The sequence below is a fragment of the Saccoglossus kowalevskii genome, chromosome 2 (genome assembly GCF_978046115.1).
Source record: "Saccoglossus kowalevskii chromosome 2, keSacKowa6.1, whole genome shotgun sequence".
Classification (NCBI taxonomy): Eukaryota; Metazoa; Hemichordata; class Enteropneusta; family Harrimaniidae; genus Saccoglossus; species Saccoglossus kowalevskii.
The window spans coordinates 12,414,241-12,441,966 of record NC_140642.1 but is presented as its reverse complement, the minus strand read 5'-3'; the positions used below and the strand labels follow the sequence as shown (position 1 = coordinate 12,441,966).

Genomic DNA, 27,726 nt, shown 5'->3' with positions numbered 1-27,726 from the left:
AACTCAAGCTGCCATTGAGCGTAACTACTACCGTTGTAGAAAAGTTGTGGAGTGCGACTACGCAATGGTTCGAATGATCGTGAACGTGCTTTGAATAATAAACACAGCAAACAACGGTTTAGCTTTATTTGAGACTTTATCTTTCCAACAAGAATAACATCACAATAACCACAAAAACAAGATAAATATGTGCACATTATTGATGATAAATGATGTTCATGTTCTTTCATCAACATATTTGGAGAAAATGAATCAGTTGATAAATTACATGCAGTAAATACAGTAACGTCCTCAAAATCTGTTATTTATACACAGTATTCACATCTAGAGGGTACTATTATCCGAATCGGTTGCATGTTCTAGTATGTACGAGGCAATCGCCTTGACACCGGCAAATGTTTCCAGTCCCGTGGCTAGAATCTGATCTTCGGGCAGCAAGAATCCGTAATCGCCGTACCAGACATCGCGTAGTTCGATACCATACGTGTATTTGATGTGCGCGGTACCATAGGCCCAATCTCCGCTCGAACCAGACGTAGGCGCTGTTAACAAATGATATGAATGAGTTGGTATGTTTCAACGCTGTGACCTCAATGTGTGTGTGTGTTCTTTGTTGATTTGTACAATGGATTAATGATTAATGTTGTTTTTTATTGTTTGTAACTTTTTTTTGCTTTTGAATTAATAGTACATGTACACACCAGTAGTTAAAATCGCATGTACAGTTCATTATTTCCAAGGGAATTATTCACTACGCTCTGTTGTGCCGAGACAAGTATCAAGCAGGCACATATCAATAAAAAAAATCATGTAGTCCAATTCCAGTAATTATTTACATTTTTTTGCTGTGCTTTTTGTCAATAGACTTAGCACCAAGAAATGCAGTGATGATAAAGTAGCAAAGTATCTATCTCATTGCAGCTACCTAGATACGCGACGCGCATTACGTCATGCGCGCTCATGTAAGTCGCGTCTTCAGACATTGTACGAGCACATTGGCCACATTGCGTTATTTCTTACTTACAGAATATATGTGATATCTGCCCAGAGATGTATTCCATACCGTTAGTAGCATTGACAGCTTCTATGGCTAGTTTGAGAACCTCCATCTAACAAACAAAAGAGTAAAGTTAGTGATGCTATGACGTTACACCCTGTTTTAATTCAAAGCGCTTTTAGTCACGTTCTCAGCTTAGTATAATTGCAGTGTTACCACATGGGATGGGAGAAATGTTGAAACCTACACTTTCTGCATGAAAATCGCCTTCGACAGGTGGTCCAGTCTAAGTCACATTAATTATCAACAATAACAAACAATAATATGCCTTTTCTGGTAACTCTATGCAGCAAACTACGGGAGTTTCAGTGGAAATTAAACCACAATATCCTGTACACAAATGAAATGTTATTCCATATGAATTCACCATTAGTATCGTCAGATTTATGCTCATTTTGTCATGGTACCACCGAGAACCTAGTGCATCTTTTTGTCGAATGCGAGTCTATTAAAGTCTCCTGGACATCAATTTTTAATCTATGGGGAACAAAACTAGGATGCCCAAGAACATTGTCAGCAAAACAGATTATATTAGGAGACAAGGACTTCTCCCCTCTACTAAACCATATAATTATAATTGTTAAAAGAAATATCTATACGTGTAAATTAAAAAAGGAACTACCATGCCTTAATCTCATAAAATCTGACATACGTTACACGCAGAAGATAGAGTTAGAAATTTCAAATAGAAGACATACAATGTCCATTTTCCTGGACAAGTGAGGAGACTTCAATTGTTAATGGGTATTCAGTGTCTATTTTGTATGGGTTATACTAGCTGTGACATTTGTTGTATGTTGACATTGTGCTGTAAAGAATTTCTATTGTATGGAATAAAAGATAGTTAAACCTAAAAAAAAAAAGAAAAAAAAAAAGAAAAAAAAAAAAACAATAATATTGAGGTGAAGATTGAAACAATAAAAAGAATATTCGAGGAAGTGTTTTAAAATTGCGTTATTTCACCATCATTAAACAACTTCTTGCAGGTAAAACGGCGTAATGACGGCGAGTCATCGCGTGTTCTCACCTGTTCTGCGTAATCGGGAGTTGAACTTAAGCTGTAGCTCCAAGGTGCCATCCAGATCTGACCGTACGCGTGAAAATCTAAAAAAGCGTCAAAGTTGTGTTTGGTTATAAAGCCTGCCACCTCTCTCACTTCACGTTCAGAGAACGGAGACGAGCCACCGTAGATGGGAGAACAGGCAATATCACTCGTTCCGGCACCTACAGAAGAAGACAAAACATGAGGCGAGGCTACCATGACGTCAAAATGACGCGGATTGAAGGAAGCAAACTGTGTTTAGTTTTGTAGTCATTCGTCGTAAAAACGCTTCGTACTTGCCCACTAGCTATACATTCAGCAGACGTTCAAATAAAATAAAACATGCACTGATAACCTACCTCCCCAATCGTAGTCCCAATTCCTGTTAGGATCTGTCCCATTGCAGTCCTGATTTTCGTTCACCGATCTTGTCTTTCGCCAGAAACGATCCTTAATTAAAGACAAGATGGATAATTTACCCCAGGGACGAATGCACGTTGAGATCTCGTTGAGAGCTGAGCAAGAGAGCTACGAGACTTGCGTATGCGCCTAAAATTATGTTGCATCATCCATTTTCATCGGGTCTAATATTCCAAATACCATACAAGCCAGGGGAACAGCAAATGCAATGACGGGAGAGAAAGAATCACTATTTGAAGGTCAAAAATAAGTCTCGTGGCTCTCGCTCGCATCGAGATCTGGGTGGCCATAAGTCTCGTGACTCTCGCTTGAAACGAGACCTAGGTGGCCATTCGCATCAAAATTTATTGACATTTTGGTTGTTGTTGGTGCATTGATGATATAAAAACTCTCCTTTTAGTTAGATATCACCAATTATCATATTTAACCACGCAAAAGGTATAACGCCACAAGTCTCAATGATAGACAAGGATTTTGAACTTTGAACATATTCATGTACCAGACTGAGAAGAACAAATGAGAAATGATAAACCGCAAAACTAAACTTTAATGGAATACATATACATTGTAACACTTTCTGCAAATACCGACTTAGACATAAGCATTGATCCACCAAGTAAGGAGAATATATTTACAGCCATTACATTGCTAACATATTTAAACCACGCTTGACAGACGTCTGGGAAACGATGCTGATACCAGAAGACTGGTCTGAAGGAGTCATCATGTGGATTCCAAAGAAAGGCAACCTAAGGCTTTGTAACACTTAGAATAACTCTCTTTTCAATATCAAGCAGAAGCATGGCAAAACAAGATCATACAACGTATCTTGGGTGCAATAGATGAGCTGCTTAGAAGTGGACAAGCAGGAATTTGTAGAGAACGGGGATTTATTGACCAAATGTTTGCTTTTCGAAACATAATTGTGCAGTGCACGGTGTGGAAAAAGAAAATGTACATCAACTTTATTGTTTTTTAGAAAGGCTTTATATGGCCTTCATCGTGACAGTCTGTGGGACATTGAATGTATGGGATCTTGAAGCACATGGTATACCTTCTATGCGAACTTCACATATAGAGTGGGAAATAGTAGCATTGACATTCAAGTGATGGCAGGAGACAGACATGGGTGGACCTCCTTCTCAGCACTGATGAAAGATATTGCTGTCTGCTCCCCACACTCTCACAAACAAATGTAGGAGGAAATATCTCGTCTCAGTGATTTTATCCACCAAACTGGCTTTAAAATAAATTATAAACCCTTTACCGATCCAAGTATTAATGGGAAATACCTTCCTTCAATAACAGAAGTCACACAACTTAGAAGCACATACAGATATCAAGAAGGCCAAATACTATAACCAAACAAGATCTGCTTATTAAATGTTAGTAGGAGAGCATGAATAGCTTCCCTGCCACACTGGAACCGTGTAGCACTCCAAAGGCCTTGCACTGGACACCCAATGGATAGAAGGGGAAGAAGACCACCTGGCGCAGGAGAGTATGAACCTGACTAGGGATAGTGTCCAGAAAACATGCTACAAGAGTCCTTCTATTTTACTCTATTTGGTACCACTATATTCGTGCTTGGCAATCACTCATAGCGAGTCGTAATTTAAAAAAACAACTCAATTTACATTCACAACATCTTTAGAAAAATGAGGCACCTTACAACCCGAAAAATACTGGTCGATTTTTGGTATATTTGCGGTACTTAAATTTACGACTGTTTATAATCACGGTAATCAAATACAGCGACTGTCACCGTCCCAAATTTAAAATAATCACCAAAGGACGATTTAGGGCAATTCTTATTCAAATGAAAAGGCATTTGTAATAGCTAACACATGAACAATGTTCATAACCATAAAATATTCGTAACCTAAATAGTTTGCCTAAGGACATGTACTGGAAGGTCCGAATGGGACTGTTTTTGATTCGCACCATCTATTGCATGTAGTGCGTATCGCCAGAAAGTTTTTTTTACGGAATTACTGGCAGGTTTGCTTCGATAGCTAGTTACTCATAGATGACTTAGTTCAATACTTTCCAAATACATAACACTACACGCTGTGATGACGTCAACAAGGTGTCTATCTATCTTCACAGATTAACAAACAACAATTATAAATAACTGGGTTGTTTTTAGAAGCACCAATGAAGGATTTAATAGTCATAAAAAACATCATCATACGACAAGAACACACCTATAAGACGCGCCCTCTAGCAATAAAGCGCTTCTATGGCGCCAATGGCTCCAGGAAAATAAGTATGATGGGCGCCGATCATGGCGTCGCTAGTTTTATTTGTGATCATCTTGCAAACAGTGTTGATGTATTCTATTTGACTTCACGACAACAAACTTTCAGAACCCTGTGGACCAAAACTGTTCATTATTTGCTTTTGCCTAGTACTTCATCTGGGACATATGCACATGCTGTGGTTTACCGACTTAATCCAATACGGCTGACTGGCAGCCATTTTTTTAAATGTAGTATCTTATGCATGCTTTGTCAGTTTTTGTCTAAATTTGGTACATACATTATACTTGTCTGTTGTTTTCGCGACCAGATTCAAGATGACCGACTGGCAGCCATCTTGTTTTTTGGAAATGTTTTATCATGGGCATTTGTTTGTCATTTTCCGTCAAATTTGTTATACGTTGTACATTTTTGATTACATGTCCGTGATTTGTTTTATTTGTTTCACATTCAGATCAAAATTGTCTGGCTGGCTGCCATCTTGCTTTTTTACCATACTACTATATCTCGAAGGCTTAGTGACCATTCGCATTTATATTTGGCACATACATCATACAAATTTGAATACATGTCCATGTCAGTTTGTTTTATAATTGGATCAAAGATGGCCGACTAGCAGCCATCTTGATTTTTGTTCATACAACTATATCCCCGAGGCTGTTGGTACATTTTTGGTACATGCATCACACATAAAAGAGTACATGTTCTTGTCAGTTTGTTCCACAATATGATCAAAGATGGTCGACTGGCATCCTTCTTTATTTTTGGTCTCTTGGAAAGGATTTGTTGGTTTTTGTTCAAACTCGATACACACATTATACATGTTGAGATGATGATGATTCGTTTCGTGTTTGAGTCTAAAATGAGCAACTCACAGCAACCTTTTTTTTCAAAATGTATCGCTGACCTGTTTTTTTTCTTTTCAAATTATACATGTTAGGATACATGTCCATGACAATTAGTGTCACAATCCGATCAAAGATGGTTGACTGCCTAAAATCTTGCTTTTTGACCAAACTATTATATCTCTGTACATTAGCCTGAATAAATTAAATTCAGTTTGGATACAAAAAATGCACGAAGAGCATATACTGTTTAATTTCTAACCATATATTTCGATTTTGAAAGAGTCGTATTATATTAAATCTAATTTCTGTTGAAACTAAACTAGCCAATTATTCACTTTTAATTACTAACTATGCTTTTGGTCCATATTACTTCATTTTTGGCATGAATAACTTTTCCCCCTAATTCTAACGGGACTATGACATCAAAAGTGACTTGTTTAGTATAAATTGTGAAATTGAAATAACTTCACTTATTATTTGTGAAATATTAAAAGAGTGTTACGTGATACTCACCTCGGTCCAGGTGTAGACATAACCATCTACGTTAGCCAGCGGAAGAACGTACCAATCTATGTTGTCGATAAGTACCGTGATTGCTTCATCGCTTCCATAATTAGATAGTAGCTAGAAACCATAACAACGACATAAAAGGAGTATTCCAACGGTGTCTATACGGGCCGTGGCAACAGCTGTTTAAATTCACCCATCCAGAATCTTTATTTAACATGGTTTCACACGAATACGTTTAAATAAACAGTTCACATTCATTTTCCTCCCAAGTGTCTTATGTTACTGTATGGTTCATTAGAATTTAAAGCGAGGGAATCGTCACCTGCGCATGCGTCAGATAGACATAGCGTGTCATTGTTTACAAACACGCGTCTAACCATGAGCCTTTGCGGTTTTAGCGTGCGTTGTTATCGTCGTTTGGGCTCAATTCCCGCGCGTGCGCAGGTGACGCCCCTCCCGCTTTAAACACTATAAATGTATTCATGATGTATCTAAGGCATTAGCGTATTGTACTAGACGTCAACCAACACTGGTGCTATTGGCTAGGTGTATCGTCTATAAATGGCGTAAATAACTACTTTACCTGATTGACCATGACTAATACGGTTGCTGGTGCTATCCATTCTCGGGCGTGAAAGCCACCTTGCATATAAATGGACGGTTTATCTTCGTCTTTTCTTGCACCAGATATCTAGAGAAACGACGCATACATATTTAGGTGTAATACAATTAGTCACGTAAACTTTTGGTGTTCGATAATAGCGATAGTAATACGTAGTTATGTAGTGATTTTTAAAATGTCGGTGTTGTTTTGAATTTTTTACTGTTTGAAGTCAAGTCAAGTCAAGCCGTTTGAGCGATGTCTTTCAAATGTAACAGTCGATATACCATAAACGGATTTGGAAAAATAGTATCATTTTTATAATTCTAAATCTGAGAAAAATCAATGTGCTGGCCACCTGTATCAGAAAGAATGATAGTCGTGTGTGAAAAGATGAAAACAATCAAAACCCAATAGTGTCGTATCCACTCATTCACGATGTCGGCTGATAACGCAATCAAGAACTTTCGCAGTTCTAAATATAACTCGTTTCTTTATAGCTCACTTTTAGATGGTTAAATTTATCGGTGTTCTCACTAGACGAAATAAGCCGTTGTCACTACGCCTTTTTTTGAGAACGTTGTTAAAATGTGTGTATGAATAGAATACGCCGTTGGGGCGTCGGCGTTTTTGACACCGTCGTAAAAGAGGTGGACCACTATAAACGCCGTTGTCACATCGGCTCTTGCACAATACGACGGCCAAACGCCCTCTATCGCCGACTTATTTATGCTTGTCATTACACAAGATGGCGTCAGAGGTTACAGGTGGAATGTCGAACTGGTAAGACGAAGAAACGAGATTACTGATATCTGTATGGAGAAAATCGAATATTCAAAGAATGATGGACGGAACGTCTGGGGATGCTAGAGTATATGCTGTTATTGCAGAAAAAGCGGCTGAAAAGGAGTTAGACAGGACGTCATTACAATGTCAACGGAAGATCAAAACTTTTCGTATAAAGTACAGAGAAGTGGCTGAGCACAACAACAGAAGCGGGAGAGATCCGAAAATTATGCGATTTTGGGATGAACTACACAAAATATTAGGTAGAAGGCCAGCATTCAATCCTCAAACACCGGTGTTTTTACCAAGTGAGAACGCGAGCAGAGAATTCAGCAGATTATCTAATATTTGCACACACACAAAAAAAACGGTGTTTAACACCGGCGTTTTTTATAGACGTGTGATAACGTAGCTAGTATTTTGCTTCACACAATAATAGTTATCAATAGAATAACAAGTCAGATAATCCACAATAACAAGTCAGATAATCCACAAACCTACGGCAAAGCATTAGAGGGTCTATGGGCAAAGAAAAACAAATGCGCGAAAAAAAAAAAAAACGAAAAAAACACAGCCCACCTATTCTGAGTGGCCGAGTAATAAGTTTATTTTTTTACTTCCTGTACTCACACAAATACATGCGTTTGTATACCCCTCCTAATATTGTAGTTTTACCACCTTGTCATTATTGTAAAATGTTGTTTGCACTATTTGAACTTCTGGAACTCCTCCGTGCAATTTCTATCGTCATATCTGTTCAGTGAAGGCGTCACCGCGACCGTCTACGGCGCGCGAGAGATGATGAGCAGATCTCGCCCCCCTCATAATGTCGTGCCGCCGCTTCTACTGTTACAGTTCACGTACACACCTCTGGTCCAGCACTGACATAGCACGGGATTAGATAAATAAATGTGATAAACGCAGCTGCTAGAAATTTGAAAAAAAAAATGAGTGTGTTTACCTTCAGACCATAAATACGTCTGTTTTCGTATGACGTCGCTATATGTATTACTTCAACCAAATCTTCGTATTGTTGATCTAACTCAAATATCCAATCCAGGATCTGTTATAAAATACGCACATCGTGCAAGATGCGCATTGGATTATGGAATAATCAATTTGACAAAAAATATTAGTAATCATTTTATATCACTCAATTTAAATTCAATTTAACTGGTTAGTAATTTTTGACCGCCTAATGGAGTCAAAAACACGTCGAATAAGAATCAAATCAATATGAAAATAAATTTATGAGATTTGATAAACCTTAGTTATACCTTAATATATAATTGACTTTGTTGGCTGGTTAGGTGTACATCGGACGTCAAATAATGTCATTGATTACTGATTGATCGGTGCTCAGAGACATAATAACACCATGGTGACCGTACATTTATACATATTATCAGCGATAACGCGTACGGATATCTATGCTTGCAATGGAACCAGTCATGCATGTACTGTTACATCACATGCATGTGTTCAACTTGTTGGTCTAGGGGAGATCGCGCATTAACAATGACATCATTACCACATTGCACTATGGGATACGAGTTTATGAGTAACGGTTTAGTTGGGCGGTTTCCTCCTTCTAAATTTAGATTCTCTTGCTCGCTGTATCTCGACAACATACTCACATTATGTGTACGCACGAACAGTGAATACTTAAACAAATTCATTCATTGGTGTATATTCCATTCATATGACTTATAGTTGGAGTTGCATATCGATACATTTCACAGATTTCTAATTTCACGTCATAAAACAAGGATCGAGTCGTCGTGTGAATAGTTGCTTTAAATTTGCAGCATAAATACAGAGGCGGTGGCACGAAATTTTGCATGACGGGGCGGGAGCTGCGCACCAACCCTTGCGCACAAGGCGCGGCCTTGCGGGACGCATGCAGCCCTTAAAAATTTAGACCCTCTGAAACGCTATTTCCTGCATGTTGAGAGGCAAATTTTGCTGACATAAAGGGTTTCAGCTTGATTTTGGAGGGGCCACGCCCCAACATTTTCCCACCCCCTCCTGTGCCACCGCCACTTAAAAACACTACAAATACACGACGTACCCATTGCGCTAGTTCACCAGCATTAAAACCTATCATCAATTTTCTTTGACATTTAAAATATGTTTTTATTTTTATGTTCACAAAACCAAGATCAATCGTTCAACTGAATAACCTTGAATGATATAATTCAGTATACTGGACATTGAAGCCCCAAAATAGAATGTCGACATACATTTAGTAGATATTTTAATTATATGTAGATATTTAATTATATTAAATAAATGAGTGGCTTACCTCTTCGAAAGTGTGATACTTTTCATAGTTGAAACTTTGCTTTGAGGGTACTTGTTGGTCTCCCTCTATGTTCACCCCTCCATCTTCTTGTTCTTCCACATCTTCTACGTCTTCTTGTTGGCTTCTCTTTTCTCTCTGAGTATCAATGAGAGCTTGTATGTCTGTTATGACAATGTCGTGTTTAATTTCAGCAACTTTTAGGAATTGTGTGAGGTGACTGGATGCATCAGGTGACACCATGATATCGATCGGCTGGTTCTCCTTCCTGGGCTCTTTCCAGAACTCAAACTTGCAAAAGAGAGATTGGGAAAATGTTATTAAAGGACGGTGGTCGTCGCGCCATGTATGTGCGAGATATGGGTCTCATATGAACAAAAATGGTGACTTTGACGGTTGCTCAGACCAAGGAGTACAAGACTTTACCAAGCTTTAACTAGCTAAATTTCTTTGGTGATTGGAAGGTATCGAGTCATCGACGGTAATCAGTGCACGTCGAACCCAAGTCGAAACTCGTACTTGTAATTTCCATTAGAAGAGCGCATTGCATTGTGGGAAAATCAATGTTTATCAGCACAAATGTCGGACATGCGCGGCGCGACGACCACCACCCTTTAAAGCGCCACAGTCAGAGTTGATACAGCGTCTCAGTCGTCACACGGCGTCACAGTCGCCACGCACCATCGCAGTGGCATTGAGTCTATTTGTCACCTCGTCTGCATCACGCCCATACATATGGTCAAGCTTGCATGCCCGCCACAGTGCCATCTGAAGTCAGTCGACTTACCACCAGCGTCACTCAGGTATTGACTTTCGAACCCAGTTAAATAGAGATAAGTTGGATGCGCTGAGCAAAGAACCATGATTCATTGGCGTTCATGATTTTTGCGCAAAATCCTCACACTGCAGACCGTTTACTAGTAGTGTATAGTGTACGGATATTCTGCTTCATTCGGATAGTGCACGACTCGAAATATGTATTTCAGTGGAGAATTCTAAAGAGGAAAACTGTGAAAGCATCAAGGAAGCCGGAAGTGATAAAATATATGGCCAAACTTAGCATGAATGTTTCACCTCGGTCAGCCAACGTTTCAAATCGCGACTTCATTCAGTCTGCAACATTTGTCGTTGCTCAGAAAGTTCTGAACACAGACAAAGAACTCTGCTAAAAATTTGCCTTATGTAAAGGTTGCATATCTAGACACCGGGAGTTCGGGAACAGTAATAAACTGTACGTCTAGTCTTGTATGGGGTGGGGTAGGGGTATTAGTTTCTGTGCTTCCTGTGACATTACAACAAAAACTACGTTCAACTTCGGCATTGGTTTCAACGGCAACATTCAACACAAGAACTATTCGACGTGAAACAATAATGGTGGTATTTGGTCGAAAAAGCGTTGTATCAAGATCACATGCGGGAGATTCGTTTTGACAAACTTAAAGCGCGGTGGTCGTCGCGCAGCGCGTGTTCGAATTTCATGTAAATAAACATTGTATTTTACACGCGTTGTATGCGTCGCTATGAGTCCAATATCGAACAGGACGCGGCGTGACGACTGCCGCCCTTTAATGTACATACAAAGCTACGTATATTTGATGCACACTGCTAATTAAATCCATCATACGACCATAGCATTCTCTGGTAGGCATGCAGCACATTCAACTTTCTCTATAAATAAACCAAATTAATCTGTAATCTCTCCCGTATAAAACGTCTAGTTCACCTGTCTTGTACTGTACAAACTTTAACTTGGCCGACTATTCACTATTTGAAAGAAAACAGAACAGACAAATTTCCAAGAATACATCGAGGGCCCGTTTGTCAAGGGTAAAGGCAATCCCAACCATTTAGATGTAAGTCACGTGAATCTGGAAAATTGAATATTAATGATGGAGATAGATCATCAAGTTCATGTCAATGCAGTTGTGTCAAATCAGTACACGTGACCACATTCAAATGATAAAAAATCATATTAATTAATCCTGAAGAGCCCACATTATATTTGGGAACAGATCTCAGCATCAACCTTTATTCTAGAACAGTTGATTATGTCATCCCACCACCAGCATTGTTCAGGGGGGGTAGTAAACTCTTTACCATTTCCCTGAGAGTGCTAAATCACAATACAGTTATGTGGTTATAAAACACAGAAACAGTTGTCTGTGGCGAACTAAAAACTTCTAATCTACAACATACATTGGACATCTCTCATGAAAGGCAAGACCTCAATTCCACAAACACATCTGACTGCTTCCCCACCCCTCACACCCCTGTTGGTCAACGCCTATTTCCATGTGTAGGGCAATGAATAGGGTGAGTCATAGACAGGTTTGCTCAGTGGTATCCACTTCTCCACACAGTAATCGTTGCCAGTAATCGTTAATTCTGACAGAGATTGTAACGCTTCTACAAAAAGGGTGCAATGATCCAATACACTGGGTACAGACCTGATTTCTACCTTATTCTACCTATGTCTCATAGCCAAGACTTCAGGTGGCCTTAGACCTGTTCACATTCTGTCTCTTTTGGATCGTCACATTAGATTCATTCAAGGCTAAACAATTTTTTTATAGAGATGCTGGATTTAATTGATGCTTATTGACTTATTCCAATTCAATGCAATACAATCTTAGTTTTTTTACACAGCATTACAATACACATGACATAACATGGTCAAATCAGTAAGGGAAAGATAAATGTACCCCATGGTAAACACAGGGTAATCAAGTATTTTGAGAAGAACAAGCACATCCAGCTCCACAGTAATAAAAAGGTTTATGTTTTTAACCTGAGGCTTGCATAAGACATCAGACTTCAATGCCATATGATATCATCTGTGTAATACTATTATTGTATTTAACCACAATACGCACTGAATGTGTCCAAAAAACCACTTTCTTTTGAATAGAACTAGTCGTTCTCTACAAATCCTGGTTTAATGTTAGAATGATAGGGAACATGTCTTTTTTTAAAAGTCTGCATATGTACTACAGGACCAGGCTTAGCGAATGAGGTAGGAGAGGGTGGTATATTGCTCTAAAGGTGTGGGAAATTAATGATTAAATTAAAGTCGTCTCTCCTGTCAGATAGTCTGGTAGATAGCTGGCATTTAGAGTCAAATTCAGAGCACATATATAATCAACATTATAGTCGTATATATAAACATATAAACTTGAAACATTAGATTTTACCACACAGTGAATCATTACTGTAAGCAAAATATATTAAAACACAGTGTATCTGTATAGTCAGAATGTAGTGGATGCACTGAAAATCTGTCACATACCTACAAAATATAAATCTTCACACAATACAAACACGAGTAAAATCATGGTGAGATCTACCCACTCAGTTCACTCACCGTTGGGACCAATCTATCCACAGGTAGTGATGAGCACTTGAAGGAAAGTAGTCAGAATTACAGGCACATACACAAATATATATTCATAAAGCAAGAGATCTGAATTCACAGCTTGACAAATTCACCTGGCCACTGTAAGTAGACTTCAAGTACCTGGCCAGCTATATTTCTGCCGACAGCAACATTGAGAAAGAAATCTCCACTAGAATTGGACTGGTAGCACAGGCTTTCAACATACTTCAGAATGTTTGGAAGTCCAAGACCCACCAGACCAGGACCAAGCTGAAGATTTACAAGTCCAACGTCCGATCCATCCAACAAGAAGATTGAAAGCAGGCTGAGGGGGTTTGAAGGACGCTGCCTTCACCGCATCCTCAAGATCCGCTGGGAACAGCATGTCGCCAACTTAGAAGTCTACATGCGCACTTGCATCAATAGCATCACAGCTGAGATGAAGCCGAGACGCTGGAGATGGCTGGGGCATGTGCTAAGAATAGGCAGAACCAGACACCCCCACGCTGCATTGAGATGGGCACCACCCGGGAAGAGAAAAAGTGATCGGACAGGCTTCTAGGCACCTGAAGAAGGACTGTGGAAGAGGAGCTGAAGGCAGCAGGGAAGACCTGGAATGAAATAGATTTGTCGGCGCCTTATGCTCCACACAAAGCTAAGAAGAGTAACTAACTGTAAGTAGGCATACTCTCCATTATACAACACTGTCCCCCAAAACAACTTTAAATAGAAGGCAGTGACTGGGCACTCACAATGACTGGATGGACTTGCGTAATTCAAATCCTTAATGTCACAAACAACATGCATGATATAATTCTGGATACAAGTTATGATTGCCCTCAGGGACATAAAAGCAAAAGGAAGTTTCTTTTGTCCAAGACATGCATGAATATATAATGGAAATATAGTCACTAAATTTATGATTGTTGATGGAAAGTACATTATCTATATAATCTGAATGTGAAATAAAAGTTATCTTAATACATTTAGTTTTTTTACTAATTACTGTATACATTCACCTTCATATGAAATAAGAGAAATGAAACAACCAGCACGAACAGAAATTGTTCCCATTTGATGAAATTTTAGCATGCTCTTAAGGTAGCGAGACTATTATTTGTGTTGAAAATTACGATTTTCACATTTATTTATTAATTGATGAAATGCACTATAAACTTTCATATGATAAAGTCAATATAACATAGAATGTCATGTAAGTTGGTTAAAATGTAGATTTTCTGAAGGGAAACAAGGCAGCCTCAGTAGTGTTTTCCAAAATCAACAACACAGGTTTAATCTGTGTGCCTATAAGTTTCAAAGATAAACTCAAGAAAAGCAATGTTAGGATGTGTTATCAGTAGCTATCTGACACACAATGAGTGTTTTCAAACATTTGAGTGGTTTGTCTCCGCCCCTGTTTGTTTTACAGATTAGTCATTTGCATATGAATGTGTCAGACACAAGGTCACACAGCCACTGAAAAAAATCATTGATTTTGGTGTTTTCATATGCCGAATTTATCCAATTATAGCTATCCCATTCCTTTATTTTTTGGTTTCCAGTAGCCTTACACATTTGGATGTCCCTACACATGGTAAAACAGACCTTGATGGGGAAACAAATTGATTGTGCCGATAAACAAGCTTGAAAATCTTTGCTGTTACTTCATGGACGTTTTCTATGAGTTTATGTTTTTCAAAATACAAGGTCTTTGACAAAAAATAACGTATACTTATTGTCGTCGGATTAACACCAAATTTTCACAGCTTTAAGGTGACAATGAGAGGAACTTGAATGTGTCCAGACAAACTATTTCATCGATTATTTACCAACGAGTTGTGGTTTGAGTTGGGGGCAATGCGACTAAAACAGTAATTGAAATTCAGGACACTATTTTTTAAAACGCGTTGCTTGAATAAAACTATCCTGTTGGCACACATGAAGGAGCCACTGGGTCTTCATCAATATGTGAGTGTTTTAGAAATTATGTATTTGAATTGCCAGACCAAATAGTGTACTTCCATAGTAGACCCTAATCTATATTCATTGATCTGAAAGCATACAAGTGTCCATGACAAATATCTTATTGTCCCTGTTGATTACACTGTCAATAATATTATTTTAATATCTATTTTGTCAACGATAAAATTGATACACAGAAGATAACATCATAAGTGATTATATCATTGATAACATATTTGTGGAATATTGGGACCATGTCTTTCAACAAAGCATTGGCAATGCAATGGAAACAAATTGTGCTCCCCTGCTTCCTGATTTATTTATTTACTCGTATGAGGCAGAATGTTTTAGATACTTGTAAAAAAATAAAAGATATATTGATGATATGTCCATTAATATATTTCCATTAATTAATATTTCCATTAATTATTTTCTGTGATATCCACCTTAATGTGAAATCATAGAATCAAATTCTTCTTCATATCTTGATGTCTTCATTGAATTTGCTTGCCTTTCTACTAAACTATGTGATAACAAATATGACATTGAGTTTACCATCATCAATCTTTTTGGCAATAGCTCTCCTTCCCCTACATATGTTGTATACAATCTCAACTAGCTTAATATGCTAGAACTGATGATGATAGTATGATTAAATTGTTTTTGTGTATCTGTTGTCCGACTTAATTAGTTGATTACGAGTGAATTGCTGTGTTATGTCTGTCATCGTTTAGGCAGGCGAGGTCCTGGACGGAACTCGACTCAGTGATTTGGAACTAATTACGAGATAACCGTCGCTATTCGGACTACTATTTCTGACAGTTAGTATTCGTAGTTATTAATGAAGTGAACGATTAATCAACAGATATGACGTGTTCAGTACTTAGTGTGATTGGCTTTATGATTGAAGGTTACGCCTTAAAGTCTTTTTACTGCATTGTAATTGGTTAATGTTTTGAAAATGAATAAAGTTGTTTTAGTTGGTCTTGGCAAGTACACCACGAGAGACGCAGTCCAGTCCTGGAGAGTCTTGGGGTGAGCCTTGAGGCAGTCCAGTCTTGGGCTAGTCTTGGGCCAGCCTTGCGATAGTCTTGGGGATTTTTCCCCAGGGCGCTGTGTCTTATAGAGTGCTCGACTGATCGACTAAGACGAGAGTTGAACGTATTTCGTTGTGTGTGTCTTATTTGACTGTAAATTTAAGTGACTTCCCCGATCCCGTACCTCAATGGGACGAGATATAGAGACAGAGACGAGATTCCCCCTGGCACGTGTGGAGAACCCCTCGGAGAAGATTCCCCCCCCCCCGTGATAATAGACTGTCTACCAAGTTGTAACGTTTTATTTCAACATTTAAGCATTTCTGTATCAGATATTTAGGAACACCAGGGTTGAATTGTGGTAGTGCTCTTGACAGATAAAGTGTCCAGTCGCTATCAAAATAATGTACTATAATTAAAGGGTATTGGTGTAACTAATGGTTTTATAAAGCATATAACCATAATGCATTCAGAAATAGTGTAATAATGCAAGAGATGCGAACTTCGAAACCTCGAGTGAAAATAATGAAATTAATCGGCGTCCTCCGTATTGAAAATGATGATAAAGCTGATTACCATTTGCACACTGTGTCATCCCATTCGACCTGATGATGATGATATCAAGAAGTTAGAATTGGTTAATTGCCTTCAAAGCGAATTAACGGCGTACACTGCCGTCTTGATAACGTAGCCGATTGAATGTCGTCAATTAGCTTATTGTATCGTCGCCCACTCACTCGTTGCCAGCCATGCGTGCATTCAATCACAGCGGGAATCACAGCGTCTTTAAAAAAAGGAAATCTTATCACATTTGTTAAGACCCAATAATAGGAAGAATTGAGGAAAAGAGGGATTCAAGACATGTATATTTGTCTTTGATAGATGGATATCGTGTATACGGCTAATCTAGAGTCGAGTTTAATGCTGCGTTTTATCTTCTTTTCCTTCCGTCGTTCGAGTATTGTAAAGGAAAAGGAATCTCCGCGATTGCTTTAGTTTGTATGCATAGTAACATTCGAATTCAGAAATATATTTCACTAAGCCTGTTTCAAGCAGTGAATGAGGCATATATACAATAAGTTTGCGTGCTGCTATTAGACAATTACAAACCTCCTGTATCCGAACTTCAAATACGGGTAAAAGATGCTACTAATCCGATGAAACACGTCTTTGCTGATGGAATAACATTGGGACCGTCCTCACATTATGACATCGACATCTTTACTAATTTTACTTGTCATAACAATGATATTTATTAACTCATAATTTCTCATAATTTCAAGAGCAAAGAAAGACAAATTTATAAAAAACAAAATAATATATATTAACGTCTAGTATTCAGACTTGTCTCATTGAATTCTGCTATGGGTAGTAGTCATAATGGAACTCAAATTTTGCTGTTACTACTGGTTACAAAATGATTAATATGTTTCTTTGCTGTGTTACATAAGGGCAGTCTATATTCACTGTAAGCTGAGCAATTCGTGCTGAAGTTGTTTTTTTTCATTCTGATTACTTTGCTCTTTATTTGTATCCTTTGAAAGTGTGACAGGTTGTGTCATTAAATTTTCGCCCTATTTCATCGGAAGGATAACGGAAAATCTTAATCATAAAATTAACAAATGTGAGAAAATACAATATGATTAAAATAATATCCCGGTTTGTGATTTATTCATTTATTCTTTTTCATTGTTTTTTTTAAATATGTATTTAATTGTTTATTTTTCCTTTTTCGTATTTAAAAAGTTTCGGTACTCGCAATAAATGTACGTAATAATTATAAAACAATATTTAAAAATATTGTACTAGTAAAATAAAATATATAAAATTACAAAAGGTTGTATGCATAATAATTAGTTGATTTGTATATGCCTCCCAGGCCAATGTCAACATAATCGCAACTAAACAATCCACGAACTGTATTGTTGGCGTATTTATTATACTGTTTATTTTTTGTAAAACTCATAATTATAATAGAAACATTCATTAGTTCAAGCAGGGTAATATATCAGATCACGTGACTTATACAATAACAACAATTTTTATATCTAATTTAATAAACAAAATCAAAAAAAATAAGAGGTCAGACACATCAGGTTATTTTCTATTGTTTATCATTTCGAATACCCACATTTGATAATTTCTATAAATAAATTACAGGAATTATTTTAGTGGCGTTACAAACCAGTCCCCCGTGTCCGTAAAAAAAGCCTACTTGACCTATATAGAAGAAGCACAATCTAGAACAAGATTCACCTGTAAGTTAGATGTTTTATACGTTCTCGTGGCAATTTAGAGCAATGTATTAGTCAAGAAGCTAATTTTCGTGAGTTAGAAAGCTGTCTATTATTTGTCTCTTATACAGTTGTTTTGTAGTATCGCCCATTTCAATCTATAACGAATGTTGGTTATACTTTTGAATACTAATAAGCTTCCCCGCGTATATTGTACAAACGCGACCCACATCATGTAGACACCAAACATATATTTGAATGGATATATATGTTTTCATCGACAGTCTCTATAAATAATTATTTATTAAACCTGTGTTTGTCCGTTAAAAAACACAATGATTGCATTTTAGGAAAAATATGACCAGTCGCTGCACCTTGCTTTTTAATTTCAATAGGGATCTCCCAAAATAATGAATTAAGAAACTGCATCTTGGAATTATGTGTGTATTTGTTCTTTTACGAAAGTAAATGATTAAACTGTGGATTATAATATTTCACCCTTTTTTGTAGTAATATTACGATTTTTCTAGTCGTTACAATAATAAAGTAGGTTATTTTAATGCTGACGACCTTTGGTGGTACATTGAACGAAGGAGATGGTGGTTATAGTAAATAAAGAAAAATGCATTATGTAGTGTATATTATATGATGAGGTGTTATTCTGTGCCCATGGGATGGGTGTAATTCTTCAGTGCATTAATTCGGAAAGTACGTCATGAGAAGCATGTAGTGCAAATAAAAAACATAAAATACTCCGGTTTTGGGGAACTTTTATGTCAATGTGATTATTTATATTTTTTATGTTACGAAAATAACGTATTTGCATATCTGTGTTTATAAAAGAGAATTTGTATGGTGTATTTTCATTTCTGTACATTGTAGATCAAGTTCATAATTACAGATACCTATATTGTTTGTGACATTCTTTGTTTGTGAAATTATACAATTAAACCAAGGACTTTGTGCAGTATAAAGCCCATTTTAATAGTTCTTTATTGATTCCCTCTGATTCACAATAATCACTTTTTGTATTTCGTTATTTCAGCGTAAAAATGATTTTATCTCAATCTATTTGTCAATGATATAGATTCAAAGAATAATCATCAAAAAGTGAAATAGACACGTAAGCACTCTGCTTGCAATAGACGATTTGGTAATACAATACATTATTTTTGTTGATTTACTCAAATGATATTTTACTGGCTGGGTATAACGTTAAATAAGCGCTCACCAAGTTACAGGCATAACATTATTACGCATGCTCATTTTTCTAAGGTTGAGTGTTAAAAACATGTGTGTGGTCTGTGTTGGCACAATACGGGAAAAAACTTCCATCAAATTGTAATTAAATAGGTGGTACGTGTGGTGGTATCGTATCGGAAAATGGAGAACAAACTCGTCAAGCACACAGATTTGGTACACTATCCATTCGACCATCCTGACACCTTTAAGACAGAATATCAGTCGTCACCTTAATATAATTCATTGACTCTAATGGCAGATGATAACGAGTCGAGCTTCAGTGCAGCTACACAATAACTATTTAATACTAATTAACGAAGTATCACGTGAACATTATATAATATATTCAGAGTGAAACTTGAATAATATAGTTGACAATAGCGACACAACTACTACAATATCGACTACAATTTCCGTCTCGTCTACAGAAAAGCGCGTCTTGAATTTTCAATGTTAAATGTAGTGAGAGAGATGACCGAATACGAAACCATGCGAGTGGACCCTTAGTCGCAAGTTGAGTATACCGAATTCATCATGATAAAAAAATAAAATCTTCTAAAAACCGCCGATTTACATGTTGTGAATGTCGGTTTATATAGAACAGCAATGACCGCTATTTATATTCGTGAACTATATAATTCATGAAATCTTTACATGTACTAATGGGTTTTGTCAGAAAATTCACACAAGACAATGAATACAGAATAGTAAATTCTTTTTTTAACAACATCTTCCTTTGTACAAGCAAACTGACAGGATGTATATACAATTGATTATGGAAATTAGTTATAATCTTCTTACACCTTCTTGTGATACAATATATACTATGCTTCTAAGGCGTTATTGCTACTCTGAACTGAAGCTGCAACAGTGTGTTCACGCATCAATATGAAGTTAATGACGAGACCATTATCAAACGAATGTTGTGCTTCTTCTACCTGTGTTCGCTTTTATTCAATATAAAATCTTGGATTGAAAATTAAAATTATAGCACCTACTTCGCTAGCCAATTTCTTCAAATCAACAGGAAAAAATGAGTCAGTTTTCAATTGTACGGCGTCAGTGTTCGTTTTCATGTTAACGTTACGTCTTCCGTGTCCTTCACAGTCCAATGTCGTACAGTGCCGACGGGAAGGTCCACCCTATAGGGAACGACGAGTGCGGCGACCGGGGTCAGATAAGCGAATAATTCGCCGGAACTTTTATAAAAAAAATATATTTCTTCAATTACAGGCGCGTGTTCGCGGCTGTTTTTTCACGATTTCTTTTCAGCATGTTGTAAAAAATAATGTAATATCTGCAGGGGGTGAAACACGCTACCGTTTTAAATTTTCTTTAGTAAGCGTACGATTGGGTGTTATTGTAAGATGCCAGAGGGAAACACTATTAGTAATCCTAATAAGATTGAAATTCTTTAAAAGAAAAAAAAAGGTCTCAACATTTCACGTTTCAATGGATAACGTATGCGAGCTAGCTAGCTAGAAATTGTCCATTGTTAGCGTACACGCTGTAGTTTGCTAGAGTGTGGATACGGTTTGCTAGAAATTAATTATTTTTAAAATTATGGTTTACCTCAGAATTCCGGAATACGTCTTGTATTCTTTTCATAGCATATATCTCACCAGTGTTCTGTGGATGCACACGGATTAGCTTATGCCTGTTGGAGTAAATGACACACACATATATATATATATATATATATATATATATGCATATATATATGACAATCATAAATATATATATATAATCAACTTCGTGTCACGTTGGTAGTTGTTGGAGGATGGAATACATGTATATTAACTATTCAGCCTGATATATCATGTGTTTGGTTTGCGTTGAATGCATCTTCTAATGGTATGGACATTTCAACATTGTGTTTTTTGCATAATTGATAAGTCATGCTGACACATACTCGTTTGTGTGGCGAATGTTACTACATGTATACACTTTCCAATATACAACTTTTTACAAATACACGACAATGACAATCGAGTAATTTCCGTAGTGAAAAGAAGGTTAAATTATAGACAGTATATTATACTGTATAGTGTATGCTATACTGTCCATGGTTAACTAGGATAACAACTCACGTGACGATACATCTTGTTTATTTTTTTTTGCCAAATATATTGATTTCAGGTAAAACCGGATTGTGGGTAAGCTGAAATATCCAGCTTTCTGAATCACGACATGTCTCAAATACCATCTTCATCGTATATTACCTCATTCCAAAGTCAGTATGCATATCATTAAGGCTGTAGATATACACTATTACAATCATATTTATTATTCGCGTTGTAATGTTGCATTCTGACATCATTGGCGTCTTGGCGATATTATATTTCAACGTTAGTTGAAAGCATTAGTAAATGGAATCTGAAGAAGCAAATCAAATGGAAAGCTGAAACATTGATAAAAACTAATGTAAATTTAACGTTTATGTACATATTTGCTGCAATTCATGCTAATTCAGACATTTGTTTAGTATATAGTCACAATACCCCCGATAAGTTTTTAAAATGGTCATAGCGTGTGCAACTTTGAGTTCGCTGTTATTGCTAATCGTAAGTAAAACTCGCTGAAATAACACAACATAAATTTAAATGTAGTGACATTCATTGTTTCGCTGCCAATATTTTGTTTATAAAATTAAATGCGCCTTTTTTTTATTATGTCATTGGATCCGTAATCCAGCTGTTTAAATCTGTTACTCTTCGCATCGTAACGGAACATAGTTTACGTACTGCCCCATATATCTATTTCATCTGGTAGAAATTGGATATCAAACTTTCACTGATAAACCGTTTGACTCGGTAAACCTCCAGAATGGCGACACGTTCACACGAGATTGTATTTCAGCGAAATAAAATATATGGATATACGTAAGCTATACTCAAGTTTTACACATTTACACAATCTTAGAAGTATAAGTTAGGTCTTACCTCTCGTATCTTTGCTCTGATCTTACTTCGCAAGTTATTTGCACCAACAAAAACGCAATCACCAACGCGTATCCCATGTTGTTGCGTTGCCGATCAGTGTCAGTATCGTCGTGTGGATCGTCTGCGTCCCTCTCAACTTCGTCTGTTTATAGGAACAGTGTCAACTGAGCCTGTATCAATGTCGGGCCAGTGGTGTTGATCTGAGGTCTTCGATGATATAATACAGCGTAGGAAGGAAACTGAAGACCGGGTGCACTGAACAAATCTCCCACGTTACCGATTATAAATTTAATCTTTCTGTTATTGACCTACGGGGTTGCCTCGTTTTCATCTATCCGAGATTTTGACAGTTACGCCGTGACAAATAGACTGATATGGTAGAAATAGCTTATTCTTAATGTTTCCGCAATAGAGAAGTGAGAGTCACGCGAGAGTAATTTATATCTCGCATATTTAATATGAGAAATTGTGTCTAACTAAAAATATGATGATGATGATGATGATGATGATGATGATGATGATGATGATGAGGATGATGAACTTGTTTTAGATAATTTCTCTCACATCTATATAGGAAACCGTTCTCGCGAGCCATCTCAAATGTGTTCAAGTTGTCCGCCGTCAATAATGTTGAGGCTGCCGACGGCTTTAGCGATATCTAATCAAAAGTTACTTTTTGAAATGCTCGATTGATTACATGCATTATTTAAACATTTCTTTATCAATTATTTTATTTGCGATATTCATTGTAGAAACATTGGTTATCTCTTGGTGCACACATGTGTTATTAAGCTACGCTACAGACGTTTGATCGATGTGTTTCGTCACATTGGACGCGTTTAGTATCCGTGCGTTGAATAATCGATTTATTTCAATCAACGATATGATGGAATCATGTACCCGAAACTCTGATATCTGTCAAGTGTACGCCAATCGTATATAATATATGCGTGGTTCCACTCTGCGACACCTCTACTTAAACAAATAAAGCGGGGGAGTCGTCACCAGACGGCCATAGCGTGTCATTGTTTACAAACAAGCGTCTACCCATGAGCCTTTGCGTTTTTAGCGTGTGTTGTTATCATGATTGCTTGGGAATTTAAATTTTTAACACCGAACACCGATGGTCTTGTATTTCAGCGTCGACTTCTTTCAGTCACCCAATTCAGTTGATACTTAGTAGTGACGACTTTGTAACCGTTTCGGAAAATGTATTTGTTCTATCGAGATCTGTTTGTCATTTTGCTATTTTTTTCAAAAATAAGTTTACTGATTGAAATAGGTAACATTCGTGTTCAATTTATCTGTACACATCACGATTAGCGAGAAAGATTTACATACTTTTAGCAGTTTTGTTTTGACGTAAAATGCAAATGGCACCCAGTTAAAAAAATACGCTCGTGCGAAAACTTGACAACTTTCATAGTTATTTCTTCCAAAATATGCTTCAAAACTATAAGAAATATTGTTATCTGTCTCATTCGCTTTTGATGTTGTCTGTTGAAGTTGTTGTCTTCAACTTTAATCAATTTTCAATGATGATCCGCACAGCACAGGAAAATGAAATGTCGTGGCCGTCTAGTCTGTTTCATCAAGTCACTGTATTTTTGTGTTCGTTTTTTGTCATGCCTGTTTATTCTTTTGCATTGGGAAGATGTCCAAGTGACATATTTAAGTGAAGAAATATCTCGTTTCACAATAATCATTTTTCACAATAGTGGCTATGATATCATACTTTACCTATAATCCTTTGCTGGAGAATAAAGATGGTGGACATAATAGTGGTGAAAAGTTTCATATCCAGAGTTATGGGGAAACCAGAATTGTAATTGCATATTACAGCGTATGACATGGTGGGAGTGTGTACAAATTCTCAGCAGTCGCTGGGTTGGTGTGGCTTGTTACAGGGGCGGATAAAGGATTTTTGTTATAGGGGGGGTCCAAACTTTAAAATCGCCAGACTAAGTTAATGGTTTGTTTATATTATACGAAAACAAATTAAATACATTTTTGAACGGGAGAGTCCGGACCGCAAGACCCCCCCCCCCCTAGATCCGCCAATGTATTAGCTAGTGTATATATCTGGTAGCGTCGCTTATGTGTGGGATTCGAATACGACTACAACCTTCAGCACCATTGATGTGGTGAAACCTCATTGACAGTGCTGTGTGTTACGTTGCACGGAACGTAAACTTCAATTGATATCACTGTGGTGACACATACGTTGTGGAATACGGGAAAAGAGCCGAAGCATGCGCACTGCGTACACAATATGCTAATAACCTTTAACGAGGTTATGACGTAGACATAGCTCATGAATATTATTTGAAAGCGAAATTATTAATAGAAAGCATTTAGTATAAAAGCGCCGGAATCACATATATTCTGCTCTTTTGGGTTATTTGAAGACTGTAAACGCTTTCTATCATTCTAAACTGATCACCAAATTTAATAACTGTTTCTGCGGTTTACACTCAAATCTGAATGAGCTACGGCAAGCCTCAATAGGTATCGATTGTATACAGCGCCACCAATGGTCTATAGAATGATATAAAAGATACATTTGTTGAGTTCTTTTCTCTATCAGTCATATACTATGGAAGACTTTTTAAGTGTTGTTGGGAAAATTTGCATCACTAATTATTTTCTGAAGTGAATTTGTGTTGACACTGTTCAATACATATTGTAAGTTTTAAAGAGTGTCAAAAATAATATTATTAGTTCCAGGGACAGCTCTGAAACGCTTAATTGAGCTCGGGTTCTTTCTTTATCTTTTTTTTTAATATTCTTTGTTTCTTTTCGTTGGAGTGGGAAAATTTGGTGTATCGTCTCGTACTGAGACTATATTTAACTATCAAATCGTCAAATTTGTAGGCACAAAAGTGTTTCCATTGAAATATTTGAGACATATTCTGTGAATAATATATGACCAGTTTGAATTGAGTTGGCGATTTGTTGCTGTACATATTTGTAATAATGACTACGGCTTTTAAAGCGGGAGGGTCGTCACCTGCGCACGCGCGGGAATGGAGACCCAAGCGTTTGTAAACAATGTCACGCTATGACCATCTGACGCATGCGCAGGTGACGACTCCCCTGCTTTAAAGTAAGTTCTACGAAACCTAGCGCGACTGATAACACTATTTGACAGCTCACAATTTTGATGATACGTCGACTGTGTTGTCCCGGTAACGCTCTTCGCCCGACTGGGATACGTTCTCATGATATAACGATACCCAGAGCACCTTGAAATGTTTGAGTTGTTATTCTCTGTGGCGGGTATTTGTTTTCAAAATGAAGTGTGCTCTTGCAAGGAATATTTCATATGTATATTTTATGGTTGCTTCTGAATGGTGTTTTACTGCTGACAATTTCCAATATCTGGTTTAGTGCATATTTGAGCGACTTATCCAAATAAAGTGACATGTTACCACCATTTCTCTGTATTTTATTCACGTGTATTTTTTTCATTGGTTGAACATTCTGTACGCTTCTTTCCGGACATTTTCTTAATGAATTAGCAATTGATCTTCAAAAATTTGGACAATGATTTCCTAATATCAATAATGTGAACTTAGTTAGTTCATTTTCAAAATAAGGTTTTCTGATTGTTTGTGCTTGTTATATCAACAATGACTCACAAATGTCAGTTAAATGGTTCAGTATTTCTGGTGCATTATTAAAAATCTGTGAATTATTTACAATTTACTGATGTATAATAAATAAATGCATTATTCATTAATTTTGTTTACTGCTTCGTTTAAAAGAATGGGTTTACAATTTTTCTGTTGCATTTTTTAGAACCCGATCAAATTACAAATTATTATTTCTGTTTATATCAGTAATTCAGTTGAAAATTGATCTGATGAATTATATCCATGCATAATTTGATTCTTTCTTTCACTGGTTTCAGTCATAATGGGGTCACTTCTAGAATCTAAATACTCATTGAAACTGAAATTTGTTTATGTCATTGACGCGAAGTCTTATAATTATAACTACACTGTACAGATGCTGGACAAAGTACACTTTCTTACGTCCTAAAAAAATATCAAGGTAGTCGTTGTGCTCGTCCTCGCCATTATTTTCTTTGTCATATTTCCATGACCAAGGAACACTCGCGAATGAACGAGTCTCTGCACGTCTCCAAAAGTAATGTCAGGAAAATGACGTCATATGATATGGAAACGCGCATCCAGGCAATATATATCAAATCCTTTCCTAACCGATGGCCTGTGCATTGGTCTATGAACATAAAATATCTTCAAATGATTTATTACTAGGTATCCGTGGAATAGTGTATCGGGACACGGAAAGCCCAAAAGCACACTACATTACAATGCCTGACAGGAAGGTTAGTCTCAGCGTTGATAATTGATCTCTAGATGTTTGAATTTTCTTTTCAGAGATTTGCTATATTTCTGACGAGCAACTGAACAACTAAACACGGTTGTTTAGCTTTGACCCATATTACGTTATTTTGACGTCACGACATATCAGTCACTCGTATACGTCATTTTGACGTCATATTCGCGCTTGGTCGCTAGAGGGCGCAAATGATAGGAAATATATATTACCTGGTTTTCTCGTAAAACCATAATTCAATTAGTTAGTAACATACCTCATTATGATTGCTGTCGAAAATGCTACTGTAGTGCACACCCGTCAATCTTCGTCTCAGAATGGTACTGTCTAACTCACGCAGCGTTCGTATACGAAGGTACACATAAAGTGACATTGGGCGCTTAACATGGCTATACACTATATAGAATCAGCTTATGAAAGGGTACGTGAGATCAAAGTACCGACAAATAAGTAATTACGGGTATTCACAGCGACAATTTGATTGGTCGAAACTCTCCAATTTGCAATTAGGTAACCTTATATTTATGAACGAGCTATTGAACATTGAATTCAAGAATGATGCTAAATCAATTATAGACGATTGATTTCGACTTATTTGTGACAGGGATGGATTTAATGTGAGTGCGAACAATTTGAAAACAAAGTAATACAAAATGTTGATGAATAATATAACAATTAAAATATTCTGCTGATTAATATGTAATTCCATGGTGTGTTTCATTGCGTTTGAACATTTCATGCCCG

The 27,726-nt window shown here is 37.0% G+C and overlaps 1 protein-coding gene across 1 annotated transcript; it reads right to left on the bottom strand.

The window, feature by feature from the left end:
* Positions 1-117: 117 nt before the first annotated feature.
* LOC144350008 (carboxypeptidase B-like) lies at positions 118-23,006 on the bottom strand. Its single transcript, XM_085491473.1, has 10 exons — positions 22,618-23,006; positions 21,248-21,332; positions 9,831-10,118; positions 8,487-8,588; positions 6,722-6,829; positions 6,142-6,252; positions 2,459-2,549; positions 2,085-2,281; positions 1,025-1,109; positions 118-542 (listed from the first exon to the last, which is right to left on the bottom strand). The coding sequence occupies exons 1-10, from the start codon at positions 22,692-22,694 to the stop codon at positions 325-327; spliced, it is 1,362 nt and encodes a 453-aa protein (XP_085347599.1). The 5' UTR covers positions 22,695-23,006; the 3' UTR covers positions 118-324.
* Positions 23,007-27,726: the final 4,720 nt, after the last annotated feature.